Source organism: Meles meles, chromosome 14 (genome assembly GCF_922984935.1).
Source record: "Meles meles chromosome 14, mMelMel3.1 paternal haplotype, whole genome shotgun sequence".
Taxonomy (NCBI): domain Eukaryota; kingdom Metazoa; phylum Chordata; class Mammalia; order Carnivora; family Mustelidae; genus Meles; species Meles meles.
In genome coordinates, this window is record NC_060079.1 from 24,967,595 (window position 1) to 24,982,562 (window position 14,968).

The 14,968-nt window shown below is 39.1% G+C and overlaps 1 protein-coding gene across 6 annotated transcripts in view; it reads left to right on the plus strand.

Annotated features, from left to right (window-relative positions):
* The window catches only part of CAB39L (calcium binding protein 39 like), a 116,311-nt gene that overhangs the window by 81,391 nt on the left and 19,952 nt on the right, over positions 1-14,968 (plus strand). For all 6 annotated transcript variants that reach the window (XM_045978447.1, XM_045978452.1, XM_045978449.1 and 3 more), the window contains 3 exons: positions 4,539-4,707; positions 11,220-11,279; positions 13,671-13,736. In XM_045978447.1, the coding sequence (XP_045834403.1) occupies positions 4,539-4,707; positions 11,220-11,279; positions 13,671-13,736 (295 nt within the window). The remainder of the gene's footprint in view (positions 1-4,538; positions 4,708-11,219; positions 11,280-13,670; positions 13,737-14,968) is intronic.

The following is a 14,968-nucleotide window of genomic DNA, read 5'->3' on the forward strand; positions in this document are numbered from 1 at the left end:
GAAGATATAATTCAATTCTATAAAATAATGATTCAACATTTATTGGATTTGTCTTTATTGGCAACCTGATGTAAATTAGTCATTGTGGAGGTAGAGTGATTCATTGTGGTCCCTGCCCTTGGGAAACTGTCATAAGTGGACTAGAATAGATGAGATATTTATTCTATACCAAGTATAAGGATATTACTGCTACTAGGATTTGAAACTTAAGATAGGCTTAATTTGTGGAACAGTAAACTATTAGAAACCAATATCTTAGAGGGTAGTAAGGTTGAAATGATATATGTAAATTATAGATCACTTAAAAGGTACTGACGAAAACTAAGAATTTCTCTATATATTTCAATATATTCCTACCTTTAAGAAGCTGTCATCTCAGAGAATGACATTTCTACTCTTAAGCACAAACTAATGGGATGCAATAAGTGTTCTGACCCAGAGGAATATTTTTTCAAATATTTTTTTCATCCTCAAGAATAAATAGTATATCACAGATGGTTCCAAAAAACTTTACCAAATGAAAGGAAAAAGTGAACTAATTATACACAAAAGTTTGAAGTATAAACTTTTTATAGATAGTCTCAGTTTGGAAATTAAATCAAGAAATGAGAAGAATGTTGGCTTGAGATCATAGAGCTTCTTGTTTAAGCCAGAGTCTGAGTTTCATTAGAGTTCTACTCTTAAGAATTTCAGTCAGAATTTGAAATTCATTGACTTCAAGGGCACCTCGGTGGCTCAGCTGGCTAAGCGTCTGGCTCTTGATTTCAGCTCAGGTCATGATCTCAGGGTTGTGAGGCTGAGCCCCACATAGGGCTCCATAATTGACATTGAGCCTGCTTAAGATTCTCTTCCTTTCCCTCCCCCCCACCCACTTGTGCACACACACACTCTCTCTCTAAAGAAGAAGGAGAAGAAGAAGAAAATCATTAATTTCACTATGTGCCTACTTCGTGCAAAACATTATGCTAAGCACACTTAAGACTGAGGTGGGGATAGGGGAACATAACAAGTAAGATAAACCATATGGAGATGGGAGCAGAGGAGGAAAGGAGAAGGTAACAAGAGAGCAAGATGGTAACAAGTAAAACCTATCCCCAGCAATGAAGCCTTGAAAGATGAGAGGGAATTTTAGAGGTAGAGGTGTAAGGAGAAGGACATTCTAGACTGAGAGAATGGCATACCCTAAAGATGTATGGAATGGCATGAGAAATGAAATTAAAAATTTAGGGTCAAATTATAAAAGTCCATAAATATCTCACTAATAAGTCTAGATCTTAATGGTCTTGGGTTCTTTCTTTAGGTCAACAGTCTTTATTTCATATTCTCTAAAGTACTCTACCAATAAACAGCAATGTTTTTCTCCTTCACACTTTAGAAAATACACCCCTCTTTATAACATTTTAATATTTTCCCATCTATAACTCTTCCATGTGTACCAGCAGGCTGATTTACAGGTTCTTCTGGTAAGAGAAATTATTAACACTATAATAGGTATTTTTAAATATTCTGCAAATAATCATGCCTATCTGAATATATTAGCATTTAATGTTAATATGAGTTATTCAGGGAATACTCAAAGGAGTTATAGATAGTATTCAGCATAAAACAGAACAAAAATGATAAATACTACCCTAGTTTAGTGAATCCTCTCAAATATCCTTGTTTACCGTTTCCCCCACTGTATTTGTGGATTTGACTTTGCAAAGTAGCCAGTTTCCTAGGTTGTAGGAGAGAGATTTTATTCTTAAATCAAATGTCATATAGATGTTGTCTTTTAAAGAATACTGCATTATTTTTTATTGCTTAACAAAATGTTACCACTTATATTTGGTGAGTTATATCTCGAAGTTTTGTGTAAGCGTGGTTTTGTTTTGATTTTCATCTATTCAATTTTCTTATTTGTTCATTTCAGTTCTCATCTGTTCAGTGGTCATTTTTGCTTTTAAACATTTTTTGGCTGAAATTTTTCTAACCTGGAAAAGTCATGGTAAATCTGAAAGATTATATAGGCACTTTATGGATATCATTTTTTTTTTGTTTTAAAGATTTTATTTATTTATTTGACAGAGAGAGATCATAAGTAGGCAGAGAGGCAGACAGAGAGAGTGAGAGGGAAGCAGGCTCCCTGCTGAGCAGAGAGCCCGATGTGGGACTCGATCCCAGGACTCTGAGATCATGACCTGAGCTGAAGGCAGCAGCTTAAACCACTGAGCCACCCAGGCGCCCCGGATATCATTTTTCTTCTATTTCCAACATTATAGGAAAGCGCTTTTTCAAGAATTGAAATAATTGAGTTTTTTTCCAGTGGGCCTTGTATTAGAACCATAAAAATTAATATTGTATTTAATTGAAATGAAATAAGATTTTTTTTATCCTATGCGCGCACTTCTCAGTCTTTTACCATCATACCTTCTTTTGTTCTATTCTACTATTTACCACACAATGGACAACTGCATGCATCATTTTAATATTGAGCTTGTTTTACTTGAGCTAAGTTTTGTTCATTTTCTTTTTTTTTTTTTGTTCATTTTCTTGAAACCTTATCATACACTGGAATGTAACTCAAACTAGATTTATTTCAATGTTGAATTTGACACTTGGAGCATTGTTATTAGATTAGGAAGGGAACAGATCTAACGTGCCAGTCCTGAATTGCTTCCTACAATAAACATTGTGTTTTTCTAGGGCAATTTTTGGTGCAAGCTGTAATTCATGATTTCAGGGGGTCATTCAATACACAGCTATTTATTACTGGTCATCTATTACATACAAACTGCATATAGGTGCATGTAATATCTATCCTTATCTTCTTCCTGAACCCTAGATAGATATATTCTACTGCCAAGGAGACATCCCTACTTAGATATCGGGCATCTCAGAGTTAACATGGTCAGAAACAAACTTAATTTCTTCACTGATATGCTCATCTACCAGTTTTATTCATCTTAAAAATTGGTACCACCATCTACCTAATTATTCAGGCCCAAAATGTGGGAGTCGTTCTTGAGTCCTCAATTTCCCTCACCCCAGATTTGTTCCCCACCCAACCCCAGCTACATCGTTCCTCCAAGCAATACGCAGGATCTGCCCACAGTCCTGTCATGTACTACTACCATCTCAGTCCAGGCCACCATCATCTCTAGCTGGGCTGCTGCTCCTCCTCCTACCCAGTCCCCCTGTTCCCACTCTAACTTTCCAGCTCATTTTTCCTTCTTTTTTTTTTTAAAGAGCCAGTGCATGAGGAGGTGGGAGGGGCAGACGTAGATGGAGAGAGAGAGACTCTTAAGCAGGCTCCATGCCCAGCATGGAGCCCCATGTAGGGCTCAATCTCATGATGCTGAGATCTGAGCCCAAATCATGTCAGATACTTAATCAACTGAGCCACCCAGGTGTCCCCATTTTTTCCCATGTTTTATAATAGATTATCCACAGATGCCCAGACTGATCTTTTTTTTTTTTTTTAGATTTTATTTTATTTATTTGACAGAGAGAGAGATCACAAGTAGGCAGAGAGGCAGGCAGAGAGAGAGGAGGAAGCAGGCTCCCTGCGGAGTAGAGAGCCCGATGCGGGGCTCGATCCCAGGACCCTGAGATCATGACCTGAGCCGAAGGCAGCGGCTTAATCCACTGAGCCACCCAGGTGCCCCCAGAGTGATCTTTTTAAAGCATTATGTCAGGCCATGTTAATTTTTTAAACTCTCCAAAGACTTCCTTTCACTTTAAAATGAAACTCCTGGGGCGCCTGGGTGGCTCAGTGGGTTAAGCCTCTGCCTTCAGCTCAGGTTATGATCTCAGGGTCCTGGGATCGAGCCCCACGTCGGGCTCTCTGCTTAGTGGGGAGTCTGCTTCCCCTTCTCTCTGCCTGCCTCTCTGCCTACTTGTGATCTCTGTCTGTCAAATAAAAAAAAAAAATCTTTAAAAAAAAACCCAAAAAACCAAACTCCTTAGCTTAGCCTATGGAGCGGTATGTGATCTGGTCCCTGTCCTTCTCCACTCTTGCTTCATTTCATACCGTCCACTGTTCTTCCCCTACATTCCAGCCACACTGGCCTTACTCTTCTCTAACTCACCAAGCTGGCTCTTGCCTTGGAGCCTTTGTGGTTAGTTCCCTTTGCCTGGAATGCTTTGCTCCTTCCCTGACCACTCAGTCTAAATGCAAGTAAATTAAGTAGTTACACTCTGTATTATAAATATTTTAATGTCTTCAGTTTCATAGCACTTCTCAGAATATGAAATTTCTTTTCATTGTTTATAATCTGTCTCTTACCCCACTAAATAGTATTCCCACTAAAAAATAAGAACTTTAGGAAGGCAGTGGACTGTTGTGCTTACTATTATATCCCCAGCATTTGGAGTAGTGCCAGGCACATCATAGATATTCAGTGGGTATTGAATGAATGGTGTTTGAATGAACTGTGACAAATGGTATATCTATGTTTCCTTTAACAGCAGTATTGAAATGGTTCTTTTGGTACCATTAATATTATTTTGTTAATAGGATAACAGTGTTCTGCATTTCTGTCTTGTTTATGCTTTAGATATGAAGCCCCACAGATTGCCTTACGTTGTGGGATTATGCTGAGAGAATGTATTCGACACGAACCACTTGCCAAAATCATCCTCTTTTCTAATCAGTTCCGAGACTTCTTTAAGTATGTGGAGTTGTCAACATTCGATATTGCTTCTGATGCCTTTGCTACTTTTAAGGTAATTTTTTTTTTTTTCTCAATCAGCTAGGTCATTTAGTTTCAGCATTTAGTTAAAGTCAGTTGGCCTCTGAGGAGGCAGTTTCATTTTAAAGAAGCAGGAAAGGCTAGTCCTTAGGCCTGAGCATAACCAACTGTGATTTATGATGCAAAATGTAAAGCATCGGTCATGCATTCTATTAGGCCAGTCTATCACGCTGTGGAAAAAACAACTCAAAATACTTGTCACAAACTCATGCAGAATGAATTGCAATATATGGGAAAAAAGGGACACGTAATATTCTCTGCAAAGCATGCTTTCACTTATGTTAAAAACAAAGGGTATAAGCTGCCACTTAAGTTGTATCTGTACTCAATACCTCTAGAAGGTTATCAGGGAAGCAGGAACAGTGTTTACCAGCAGGGGAAGGGACTGGGTAGTAGTGAAGGGAGCTGGAGAATGACATCTTTGCCTATGAAGGATATCACCGTACTTTATCAGTGTAATTGTAAATTCCCACTCAGTGAAGCAAATTACTCATAAATGAATTGTGTTTTCTTCATAATCACCTGTGTTCTTATAAACTTATTATCTACTCTGTTACTAAATAGGAATTTAATCTTAGTTTTTTTTAAGATTTTTTTTTTTTTTATTTATTTATTTGATAGAGAGAGATCACAAGTAGATAGAGAGGCAGTCAGAGAGAGAGAGAGGGAAGCAGGCTCCCCGCCGAGCAGGGAGCCCGATGCGGGACTCGATCCCAGGACCCTGAGATCATGACCTGAGCTGAAGGCAGCGGCTCAACCCACTGAGAATATATATAACATAAAATTACCATGGTAACCATTTTTCAGTGTACAGTTCAGTAGTGTGAAGTATATTCACACTGTTGTGCACTGGTACCTGTTAAACACCGGTGCTTCATTTCTCCCTTCCCCTCAGCCCCCCAGCCCCATTTTCCTTTCTGTTTCCGAGTTTGACCATTCAAAAGATGTTCAGAAAGCATATTGGAAAATAATGTATCTAATTTGCAAACTAAATACTAGAACTTAGACATCCAATGAATGATGTCACCTTAAAGATTTCTGTCTTAGAAAATCATTTACTTATTCTTATGATCCTGCCATTATTTAATATATTTTGAAACTAGTATTACTGTCCATGGCATGTTCATTTTCCAGTAGTGGCAAATCTTTCTGAGGGCAGATGAAAGTTCTGGAAACAACACAAAGCTGTTTGACGTTCAGGTTAACTGGATAAAATGGGTGGTCATGATAGCTAGGACTGTTTTTGGTCTTGGTAATAATAATGGGAAATAATGGGAATGATAATAAAAATAAATTTTAAAATGACTAAAATAGAGTCTGATTTTCTTCAGTGTATACCACATTGGACTGAAGACAATTTTAGAAGAGGATTTCTGAAAATATTTTAAGCTGATGATGTAACAGCATTATTGACAAAAAAGTCAATTACAAAGTGGACAAGACTTGTTTAAATGTATATACTCAGATTCATTTCTTTAAAAGCATTTCAGCAATTTACTTGCTCCATTTATATCATTCCAAATTTACTTCTACTTATTTAGGATATAAATATTGTTACCTAATTATAATCCATATATGACTTTTATTTTTTATATATTATCTTAAATAATTTAATGATACTGACATAGTCCATATACCAGTATTAGTAAATACTTTAATCTTACAACTTTATGTAAATGACTTGAAATTTGCCTATAACTGGAATGATAAATAGTTCCTTTTAACAGCTCTCCAGAAGTCAAGAAAAGTGAATGCTGTAGTTTGTTATATTGAAAACTATGTATTATCTGTAGAGTAGGGACTTACTCAGCCTGTTCTAAGAAGGTGCCCTGAATCCATTAAAAGATGCATATGTTCACATGGTGGCAGGAAGTGTGAGAGAGCACCAGGGAGCAGAGACAAGAAACAATAGGGACTGGAGGGGAGCAGGAGGTAGGGGGACCTCAGCAAAGGGAAGGGATGGAGGGGGGACTGCAGCAGGGCAGTGAGAGGAGCTTGCTGTGACCAAGAAGAGGGAGCACTGGTGAGTGGACCCCCCCTAAAGATAGCCTCATGAAGGGGTAGGCAAGCCTGGGCCCCTTCCGCCTGTGGCACAGTCCATCATGACATTTCCACGATATCTGTGAAATGTCCTGAAATGAGGAAAACTGAATTGATAAGAACTCCTGTCAGAGAGAATCCTGTTTGGGAGGGACAATTTGCTGTGGCACTTTTGTTTTAATAAATGGGGGCAGGGGTGTGTGCTAGTTTGGAACCAGGGCTGAACTGCCTGAGACAGGAGAAGAAAGGAGCCAGAGTGCCATCATTCCCTAAAGGCCTCAGCCAAGCCTGAAATAAGTACAGGACCAATCTAGAATCTGGGTTTGAAGGGAGAGGGGTCACCAGCCTGCTGGTGTTTTCCACATGTCTCCCCCCAGTCCTAGATTCCCCCCGACAGACCGAGCAGAGGAAGACCCTATCTCTCTGGGGTAGAAGGCAAAGGGCAAGGGAAAGAAGGAGAAGAAAGAAGGGGATCTAGAAGACAAAGATGTAAGAAGAGAAGAAGAAAACTAGAGAGAACAGCAAAGAGTGAGGGGAAGGAAGAAAAGAGAGGGAGGAAAAGTCTGGGGACAGCGTTAAGGAGCCGTTTCCTGGAGGGCGGAGGGAGGGGGAGCAAGGGCTACAGGCCTGGATGTGTGCTCAGAGTGCTGTGTAACTCGAGAGCCTGCTCCGTTCCACTGTCCACTCAGTCTCCCCCCGCAAAGCAGAGGTTGCACAGTGGCCACTGATGAAGCCCCCAAAGTCTATCGAGCGCACACGGTGAGAGAGGCCTTGACGCGTCAAACCTGAAGACTAACACTTAACACAAAACATGATTCCGTTTCTTTCTAGCGAACTGTCTGTGCCTAAACAGCTAAGGAGATGATTTCTGTTAATAGACAGTGTAGTCCCCTTTTTCTCCCCTTTTCGGTCAGATGACTCTGCTGTCATGGAAACAGAGTTAGTTCTTTTACTAAAAGACTGTAAGTAAAGCTTCACAAATAATTATAAACAACAAACTCTGAAACGAATATGTATTTTTCAAAATTTCCCCCAAAGATTTTTCAACATTTAATAAAATAAACTGTGCTTGATAATAATGTCTTGCTATCATATGTTCAACCCAATTTAATTTGCAGCACAATATTAAATATCAAAAATAAATTGATGTTTTAAGCTATACCTCAGCATATTTTCCTTCAAACTTAAGTCTCTGAAAATCTAAGTAACCATAAAAAGTTTTCTAGTATGCTTAAAAAAAAAAAAAAAGTTGGGGGGTCCCCTGGGTGGCTCAGTCTGTTAAGCATCCAACTCTAGATTTCAGCTCAGGTCATGACCTCAGGATCCTTAAATTCTTGTATTGGGCTTCTTGCTTAGCAGGGAGTCTAATTTATTATTGTTTTCCTCTCTCCCCTCCCAAATAAACAAAGCTTTAAAAAGTTTTCCAGCATGCTAACAATATTGGAAATGTCAATTTATATTTTTCCAAAATTCTGTGGTTAATATAATAGAACAGTGACCATAAGTCACTGTTTCTTTTTAAGTAGATGGCTTCAGGGGGGTTTGGTTGTCTGGCTGGCTTGGTTTTAGTGTGATTTTCTTTTGGTTTTGTCTTTTGTTTTTAACCTCTTAGACTTGCCTTTTTTGTTTTGAGCTCCAAGATGGCTGTTGCCCAGTTTACTCATTAATAAACAATGAATAAACAATTTAACATCGTTTATATTTTTTGTCACAGTATTGTCTACAAATTGTCCTTTCCCAGAAAACATTCCTAACAATCAGCATTTCTTTCATGCCTCCTTCCATGACATGATAGAAGAGGTTTGAATTCCACCTCTCTCTGCCACCTGACTGGCTGTATGTCCTTGAGCAAGGAGTTAACCTTGGAGTTTCATTTACCTCACCTGTGAGATGAAGAAAAGAATCCCTGCCTTGCAGAGTTGTGAAGATGAGAAATAACGTGTGTAAAGAGCTCTGCATGTTCCCTGACACATAGTAAATCCTCCAAGAACAGCAGCTGCTGCTTGGCCCATCTACTGTCACGTTCCTGCCATTGAGTGTGTTTCTGTCACTCCACCCTGTGTCTCCCAACGTGTGCAGAAGTCCCTCCACAGCAATATCAGATTTTTTTTTTTAGCATGATGCATAGACTATGCAAAACTTAGTCTTGTCAAAAGAGAATTGTGAGGAGGTAGGATGAAAGCGTACACTGTTCCAAATAATTTAAAATTTTAAATTATTTAAAATCTGAACTTTATGTCTCTTTGCAACTTTCTGCTTTTTCCTTTTTGGGTAGGATTTTAGCTGCTTTTTTCCCCCACTGTCACGTGATCTATAATGATGCAGCAATTATATTTGTCTTTGTATTACGTGTATATATGCGTGGGTATATGTATATATATGGTCAATTCCTCCAGTTTTGCACATGCATTTACTACATGCAAAAATTTGAGGGTGTAGCTAGGAATATATACACACAAGTGTGAGAGTATGTGTGTGGGGGGTGGGTGGGTGTGGGTGGGTGTGTGTGTAACAGAGAGAGAGAGAGAGAGAATCATTTATTGGCTGTACCCACCATGTACACATGCTGGAGGAATTCTACCCCATCATATTTTATTTTTCTATTATTGGATATATAAGTTATTTCCAGTTTTTTTCCTTTGGAATTTGAAGGAGCTGTTACTAACAGGACTTCCTCCCAATTCCTCTTTCTCTGGAGTAACACTAACAGATAGTGAATGGAAACCTCGACGGGCAGCACTCATCTGCACAGTGCTCCGTCTGCTGCCACCACCACTGTGTGCGGGCCCGGGGCTGTGAGAGGGCACCGTCCCCACAGTCAAGCCTGCTGACTATTACAACAGGTGGATCCAGGTCTGCTGCAGTCCATAGAAAGAAACCCTTTCTAACCGGGGTCAGCTCAGAAAAATCACTGATCCTGCTCAGGACATTAGGGAAGGGGGTGTCTGAAAACTAGGGACCCCAGAGAATGCCATGGAACTACCTTGCTCTTTTGGGGGTCCCGTGATAGAGGAACTAGTTTGAATTTTGACCTCAGAGAGAACAGGAATGAATCCCTCTAGAGGGTTTTCCCATTTTAAAGTTCCAGTTCCGGGGTGCCTGGGTGGCTCAGTAGGTTAAAGCCTCTGCCTTTGGCTCAGGTCATGATCTCAGGGTCCTGGGATCAAGCCCCGCATCGGGCTCTCTGCTCCGCAGGGAGCCTGCTTCCTCCTCTCTCTCTGCCTGCCTCTCTGCCTGCTTGTGATTTCTGTCTGTCAAATAAATAAAATATTAAAAAAAAAACAACAAAGTTCCAGTTCCAAGAGAATGCTGAATGTTCTACTGGGAAAAGAAAAAGTACGGGTTTCTACTAATAGACGCAGTGCTCAATCAACATGTGGTGATAAGTAATAAAATGATATCAATAGCCAGTCTCGTTGTTCTGGAACTTGAAAATTAATAGCACAAAAATGCATTAAATATTTTACTTATTTAAATAGAAATAGGTAAGTTTTGCCCTTGCTGCTCCTTCTTGATCTCTGTGAATTTATGTTGGGATCTTCTATATGCTTTTAAGAAGTTTTAATTAAATGTGTATTAAAGCGTAAGAACTTATTTTGGAAAACTTTAAAATTCTTGTTATGCTTTTAATTAAATTCTACATTCTATCTAGACAGGGTATTTAGCCTCTAAGCTTATAAAAGGGATTAGGTGAGGCTTATTTTCTTTCAACATTAAGGTGAATTAAGAATATAATTTAGGTGTGAGCTGAAGACAGTCCAATGTTCCTTTATGCTTTTGTTCAGTTTTCTGAGAGTTATGCCTGTAAGAAGATCAGTCTACTTGTCTTTAGCTTTGAATGAGTGTGTTGTATGACTTAGTCACCACACATCACCACACAGTCCATTAACCCCTGAGCAGGAGGCGCCTGCGATGGCCCAGTTAAGCGTCATTTCTGTGCTTCCCAGTGTCCTAGGCACCTCTGTTTTAAACGTGGTTAAGTAAAACAACTAAAGGTTGAGATTCCGGAAAATCTTTTAACTTGTGAGATACGGTTTTAAGCCATTAGGCACTCTTTTAAAATAATAAGTTATTAACGACATTTCAAACAGCTCATCATAGACTTTACTTGGATATTTATTAGATCGTGATCACAATATGGTCATGGCTTGAAGAAATATACTGTTAAACCCCATCTTTTAGGTGCTGTTTGTTTCACTAGTTAAATTATTCCCATCATAAATTTAACAATGATATGAATTAAAACCCTTTGTTGTTGTTGACATGAAACAGACTTGCATTTCACATCTTAAACTAAGAATGGAAATAATTTTGTGGATGTAAAGAAAATTTTCTTCAGCAATTATATGTTTCAAATGAATGGACTTATAACATTCTTAGCAAAGCCAGATTTATAAAATCTATTGGCTATAGTAATTATATTGCACTTAACTGTTCTTTTTCTAGGACTTACTAACCAGACATAAAGTGTTGGTCGCAGACTTCTTAGAACAAAATTATGACACTGTAAGTAGAAGTCCTTTTTGACATTTTACTTCATTTTCTCCCCCCTCCCTCCCCGCCTTAGATCTATGGACACTTGCTCCTGTTTATGATTTACAACAGACATGAACCATAGTCTCCCGGCACCCAACTTGTCCATTTACCTGGTCATCAGGAAACTTTGTGGAAAACTGAGAAAGGCAGGAGATCGGGGCTTTCTCATTTTTCATACCTGTTTCTGTTGTTGTATCTTGAGCTCCAGAAAATGACTGGCACCTGCTTACTTTGACCCTGATTTAAGAGCATCCACAATGCCCTCAAGGGGCAGTGGGTATCCATAAAAGAGCACTCCACCCTCACTAAAAGAAATCATTTTACTTGCTTGATAATTAGTTTTACTTGTAGAAATGCCAAAATATTTCTGTCTTCCAACTCCCTTCTCAAATGGCGAATCCAACCCATCCTTTTGAGATTCTGCTGAAACATGACTCTTCTAAAAGGCTTTCCTTAATCCCACCCATTCACATTCATGCACGAGTACTCCCTCCCTAGCCCTGCTGCCTCCGTTTTCCACATCGTATTATGGTGTGTCTGTACCTTCCTGGCTGGTTCTTGAGCTCCCTGAGAGGCAGAAACCTGATCAGAAACTGTAGAGCTAGATGGAATGTTGAAGCCTCATTTGATGTCCATTGATAATAAGTGAAAATAAGAGAGCTCAGATAGTTTATGACGAGACTCGCGGCATCAACTACTAATCTCTTCTACGGAATGAGTGATGTAATATTTTGTGCAGGAATGCTTTGCCTTCAAGAAATAGTACACAACAATATGGAAGACTGTAAACTCATTCTCTTTGATTCCTTACTTAACCAAATTTTGTCTTTGTACCTATAGTCACGTCTTGTGTAATTTGGTAGCTACACAGACACTGAGCCTGCTGCACTGACCTGAACACCAGCTCTGAGAACTCATGCTCCCTCAGACATTTCATACTGAGTTTCATATTTCTTTAAAAAGTAAACTATGAAATGGGAGCACATGACATATGACTCTAAAATAATGAAACTGGCATCCTGGGGAGTCAGTTATACCTTATACACGTATTTGAAGTTTCTGGTTACATATGGTTGCACTCCTGTGGAATTTAAGAAACAAATGAGCAAAGGAAAAAGAAGAGAGAAAGAGAGAAACCAAGAAACAGACTCTTAACTATACAGAACACACTGATGGTTACCAGAGGGGAGGTAGGTGGGGGGATGTGGGAAACGGGATGGGGCTTAAAGAGTGCGCGCACTGGTCATTATGAGCACCACGTGATGTGTGGAACTGTTGAATCACTACATTATACACCGGAAACGAATATAACACTGTACATTAACTATACTGGAACTAAAATTTTTTAAAACTTACCACAAAATCCTGACAGAATAAATAGTAAGTCCTTCCTATAAAAGAGTATAATTATGATGACTTTAATGTGAGCTATATGGTTTTGTTATTACTTTTCACATTCTTAATTCCCTGTCGGCAATCGTCTCCTGTGGGCACGTCTTGCCCTCATCACACCCGTACACACACATCTCACACTCCGCCCTCTGAGGACCAGGAGTGGTTTCCACCCTCCTCAGCCCCTGAACTCTCCTACCTTCAGTTCTCCGTTGGGCTTGCTCCTCCTACCTCCGTGGTCTCTGAGGCATGTCCTTGCCTGGTAGGAAGTCCACGCTTAGCTTCCCCAGCGTCTGGCACTCTGTGTGAAAATGAAGGACCTGGGCAATGGTTGACAGCTGCAGTGGGAAACAGGGGCCCCGAACCCCAGCGTCCCCCAGCTTTTGGTGAGAGTGGAAGTCCTCCAGAGAAAGCAGCTGGAGGTGGCAGAAGTTGCCCTGTTCCTCTGTCCACACTATGAACTTGACAGTTTGATTCTTCATGGGTTATCATGTGAAGCCCTAAGTGTGTTTAATTTTCTCCTAAATTATTCATGTGCTAATAGCTACCGCTACCAACTTCTCTAAAATGGCATGAAATGTGTTACTTTGTTACCCATTTAATAGATGAGTTAATAGATGTTTTATTCAAAAGAATGTATTGAGAGGACTCAAATACTCCATTTTTCTTCTCACTTTTTAATTTGCAAAACTAAAATTAAGTGGACAAGTACATCTGTTGTATCATTTGACCCTCCTACCCCCCAGTGTCTTTATGTGTAAATGAGGATGGTGAAATGGGGGAAAGCTCCCTGTGGGCAGTGTGATCGGCATAAGGTTATTAAGCACAGAGACAGATGCAAAGCACAGCTGTTGGGCTGCCCTGGTCTGACGGGTGGGGGATTTACTTTTGAAGCAAGAGAGCAAGCAACCTTAATGCAGAGAAACCGCTGCTGGTTTTATGCTCTAATATTTATTTTCTTTTCATTAGATTTTTGAAGACTATGAGAAATTGCTTCAGTCTGAGAATTATGTGACTAAGAGACAATCTATAAAGGTAATATGAAATTTCTTTAAGTTATCAGTTGATATCTTACTGGTAAATGATGGCTCTGAGTGGACAAGTACATAAAGAAAAATGAAGGTGTCCCTTTTTTTTGTAACTTGGAAAACATGTTTCATGTTATGACTATACTTTGTAGCAAAACGCAAATGCCCTGACTCAAAGACTTTTTGGAAATAAGAGTATAAACAATAGGTACATGATAAAGTAGAATTTAGTATATTGCAGCTCCAAAAGAAAATCAAGCTTAAGGTAATTTAAATACAACCACAGTTCTCTCCTAGGGCGTATTTTCTGGAGATGAAAAGAAATCACTCTTAGCTTGAAATTAAGATCTGAATTACCATTTACAAGGAAGAATCAGGAAGGTTTTCCTATAGTTCTCTTTCAGTGTATCTGAAACAGGAAAAATGACCCTATTTCTCTTAGACATCTCTCTCTAAATTAGACTTTGTAGGCTATTTTACAGAGAAGGGGAGAAGAAAAAGTTATGTAATGGGGCTTACCTCCATCTGAGAAGCACTTACCCCCAGATTCGTAACAAATTTTTTAAAGTTTTTTTTTTTTAAAGATTTTATTTATTTATTTAAGGGAGAATGAGTAAGAGAGAGCATGAGAGAGGAGAAGGTTAGAGGGAGAAGCAGACTCCCCAGGGAGCTGGGAGCCTGATGTGGGACTCAATCCCGGAAGTCCGGGATCATGACCTGAGCTGAAGGCAGTTGCTCAGCCAACTGAGCCACCCAGGTGCCCTAAAGTTTTTTTGTTTTTGTTTTTGTTTTTTTAATTTTACCACTTTGCACTGCTGGGTTCCATATTCTGAGCATTCTTGTTAGTGTTTTACTGTAAGTCATCTTTAACACCTCCACCATTTAACATGACATTTTCAAATTGTATTTCCAGCAAAGATTCTGAAATTTGAAAATAGTCCCTCTTAAAGTGACTATTAACTTAGAGTTAAAAGAATAATCTTTAATAATCTTTAATAAATTTGGGTACTTGATCATACTGCTTTTTAAAAAAATGCTAATATTATACTGAAACAGACTTTGGAAAGAGGTTAGAAGATGGTATCACCAGCTGGAAAAGAAAATAAAGCCAATTCTCAATTATCTGCAAATAGCTTAGTTGGATCAATTATTGGGGGTGGTGAGGAGAGTAATAGGGCTTTCCATTTGGTCAACAAATATTTATGTGCTCCCATTCCCAACATTACAGTGACAGCCAAG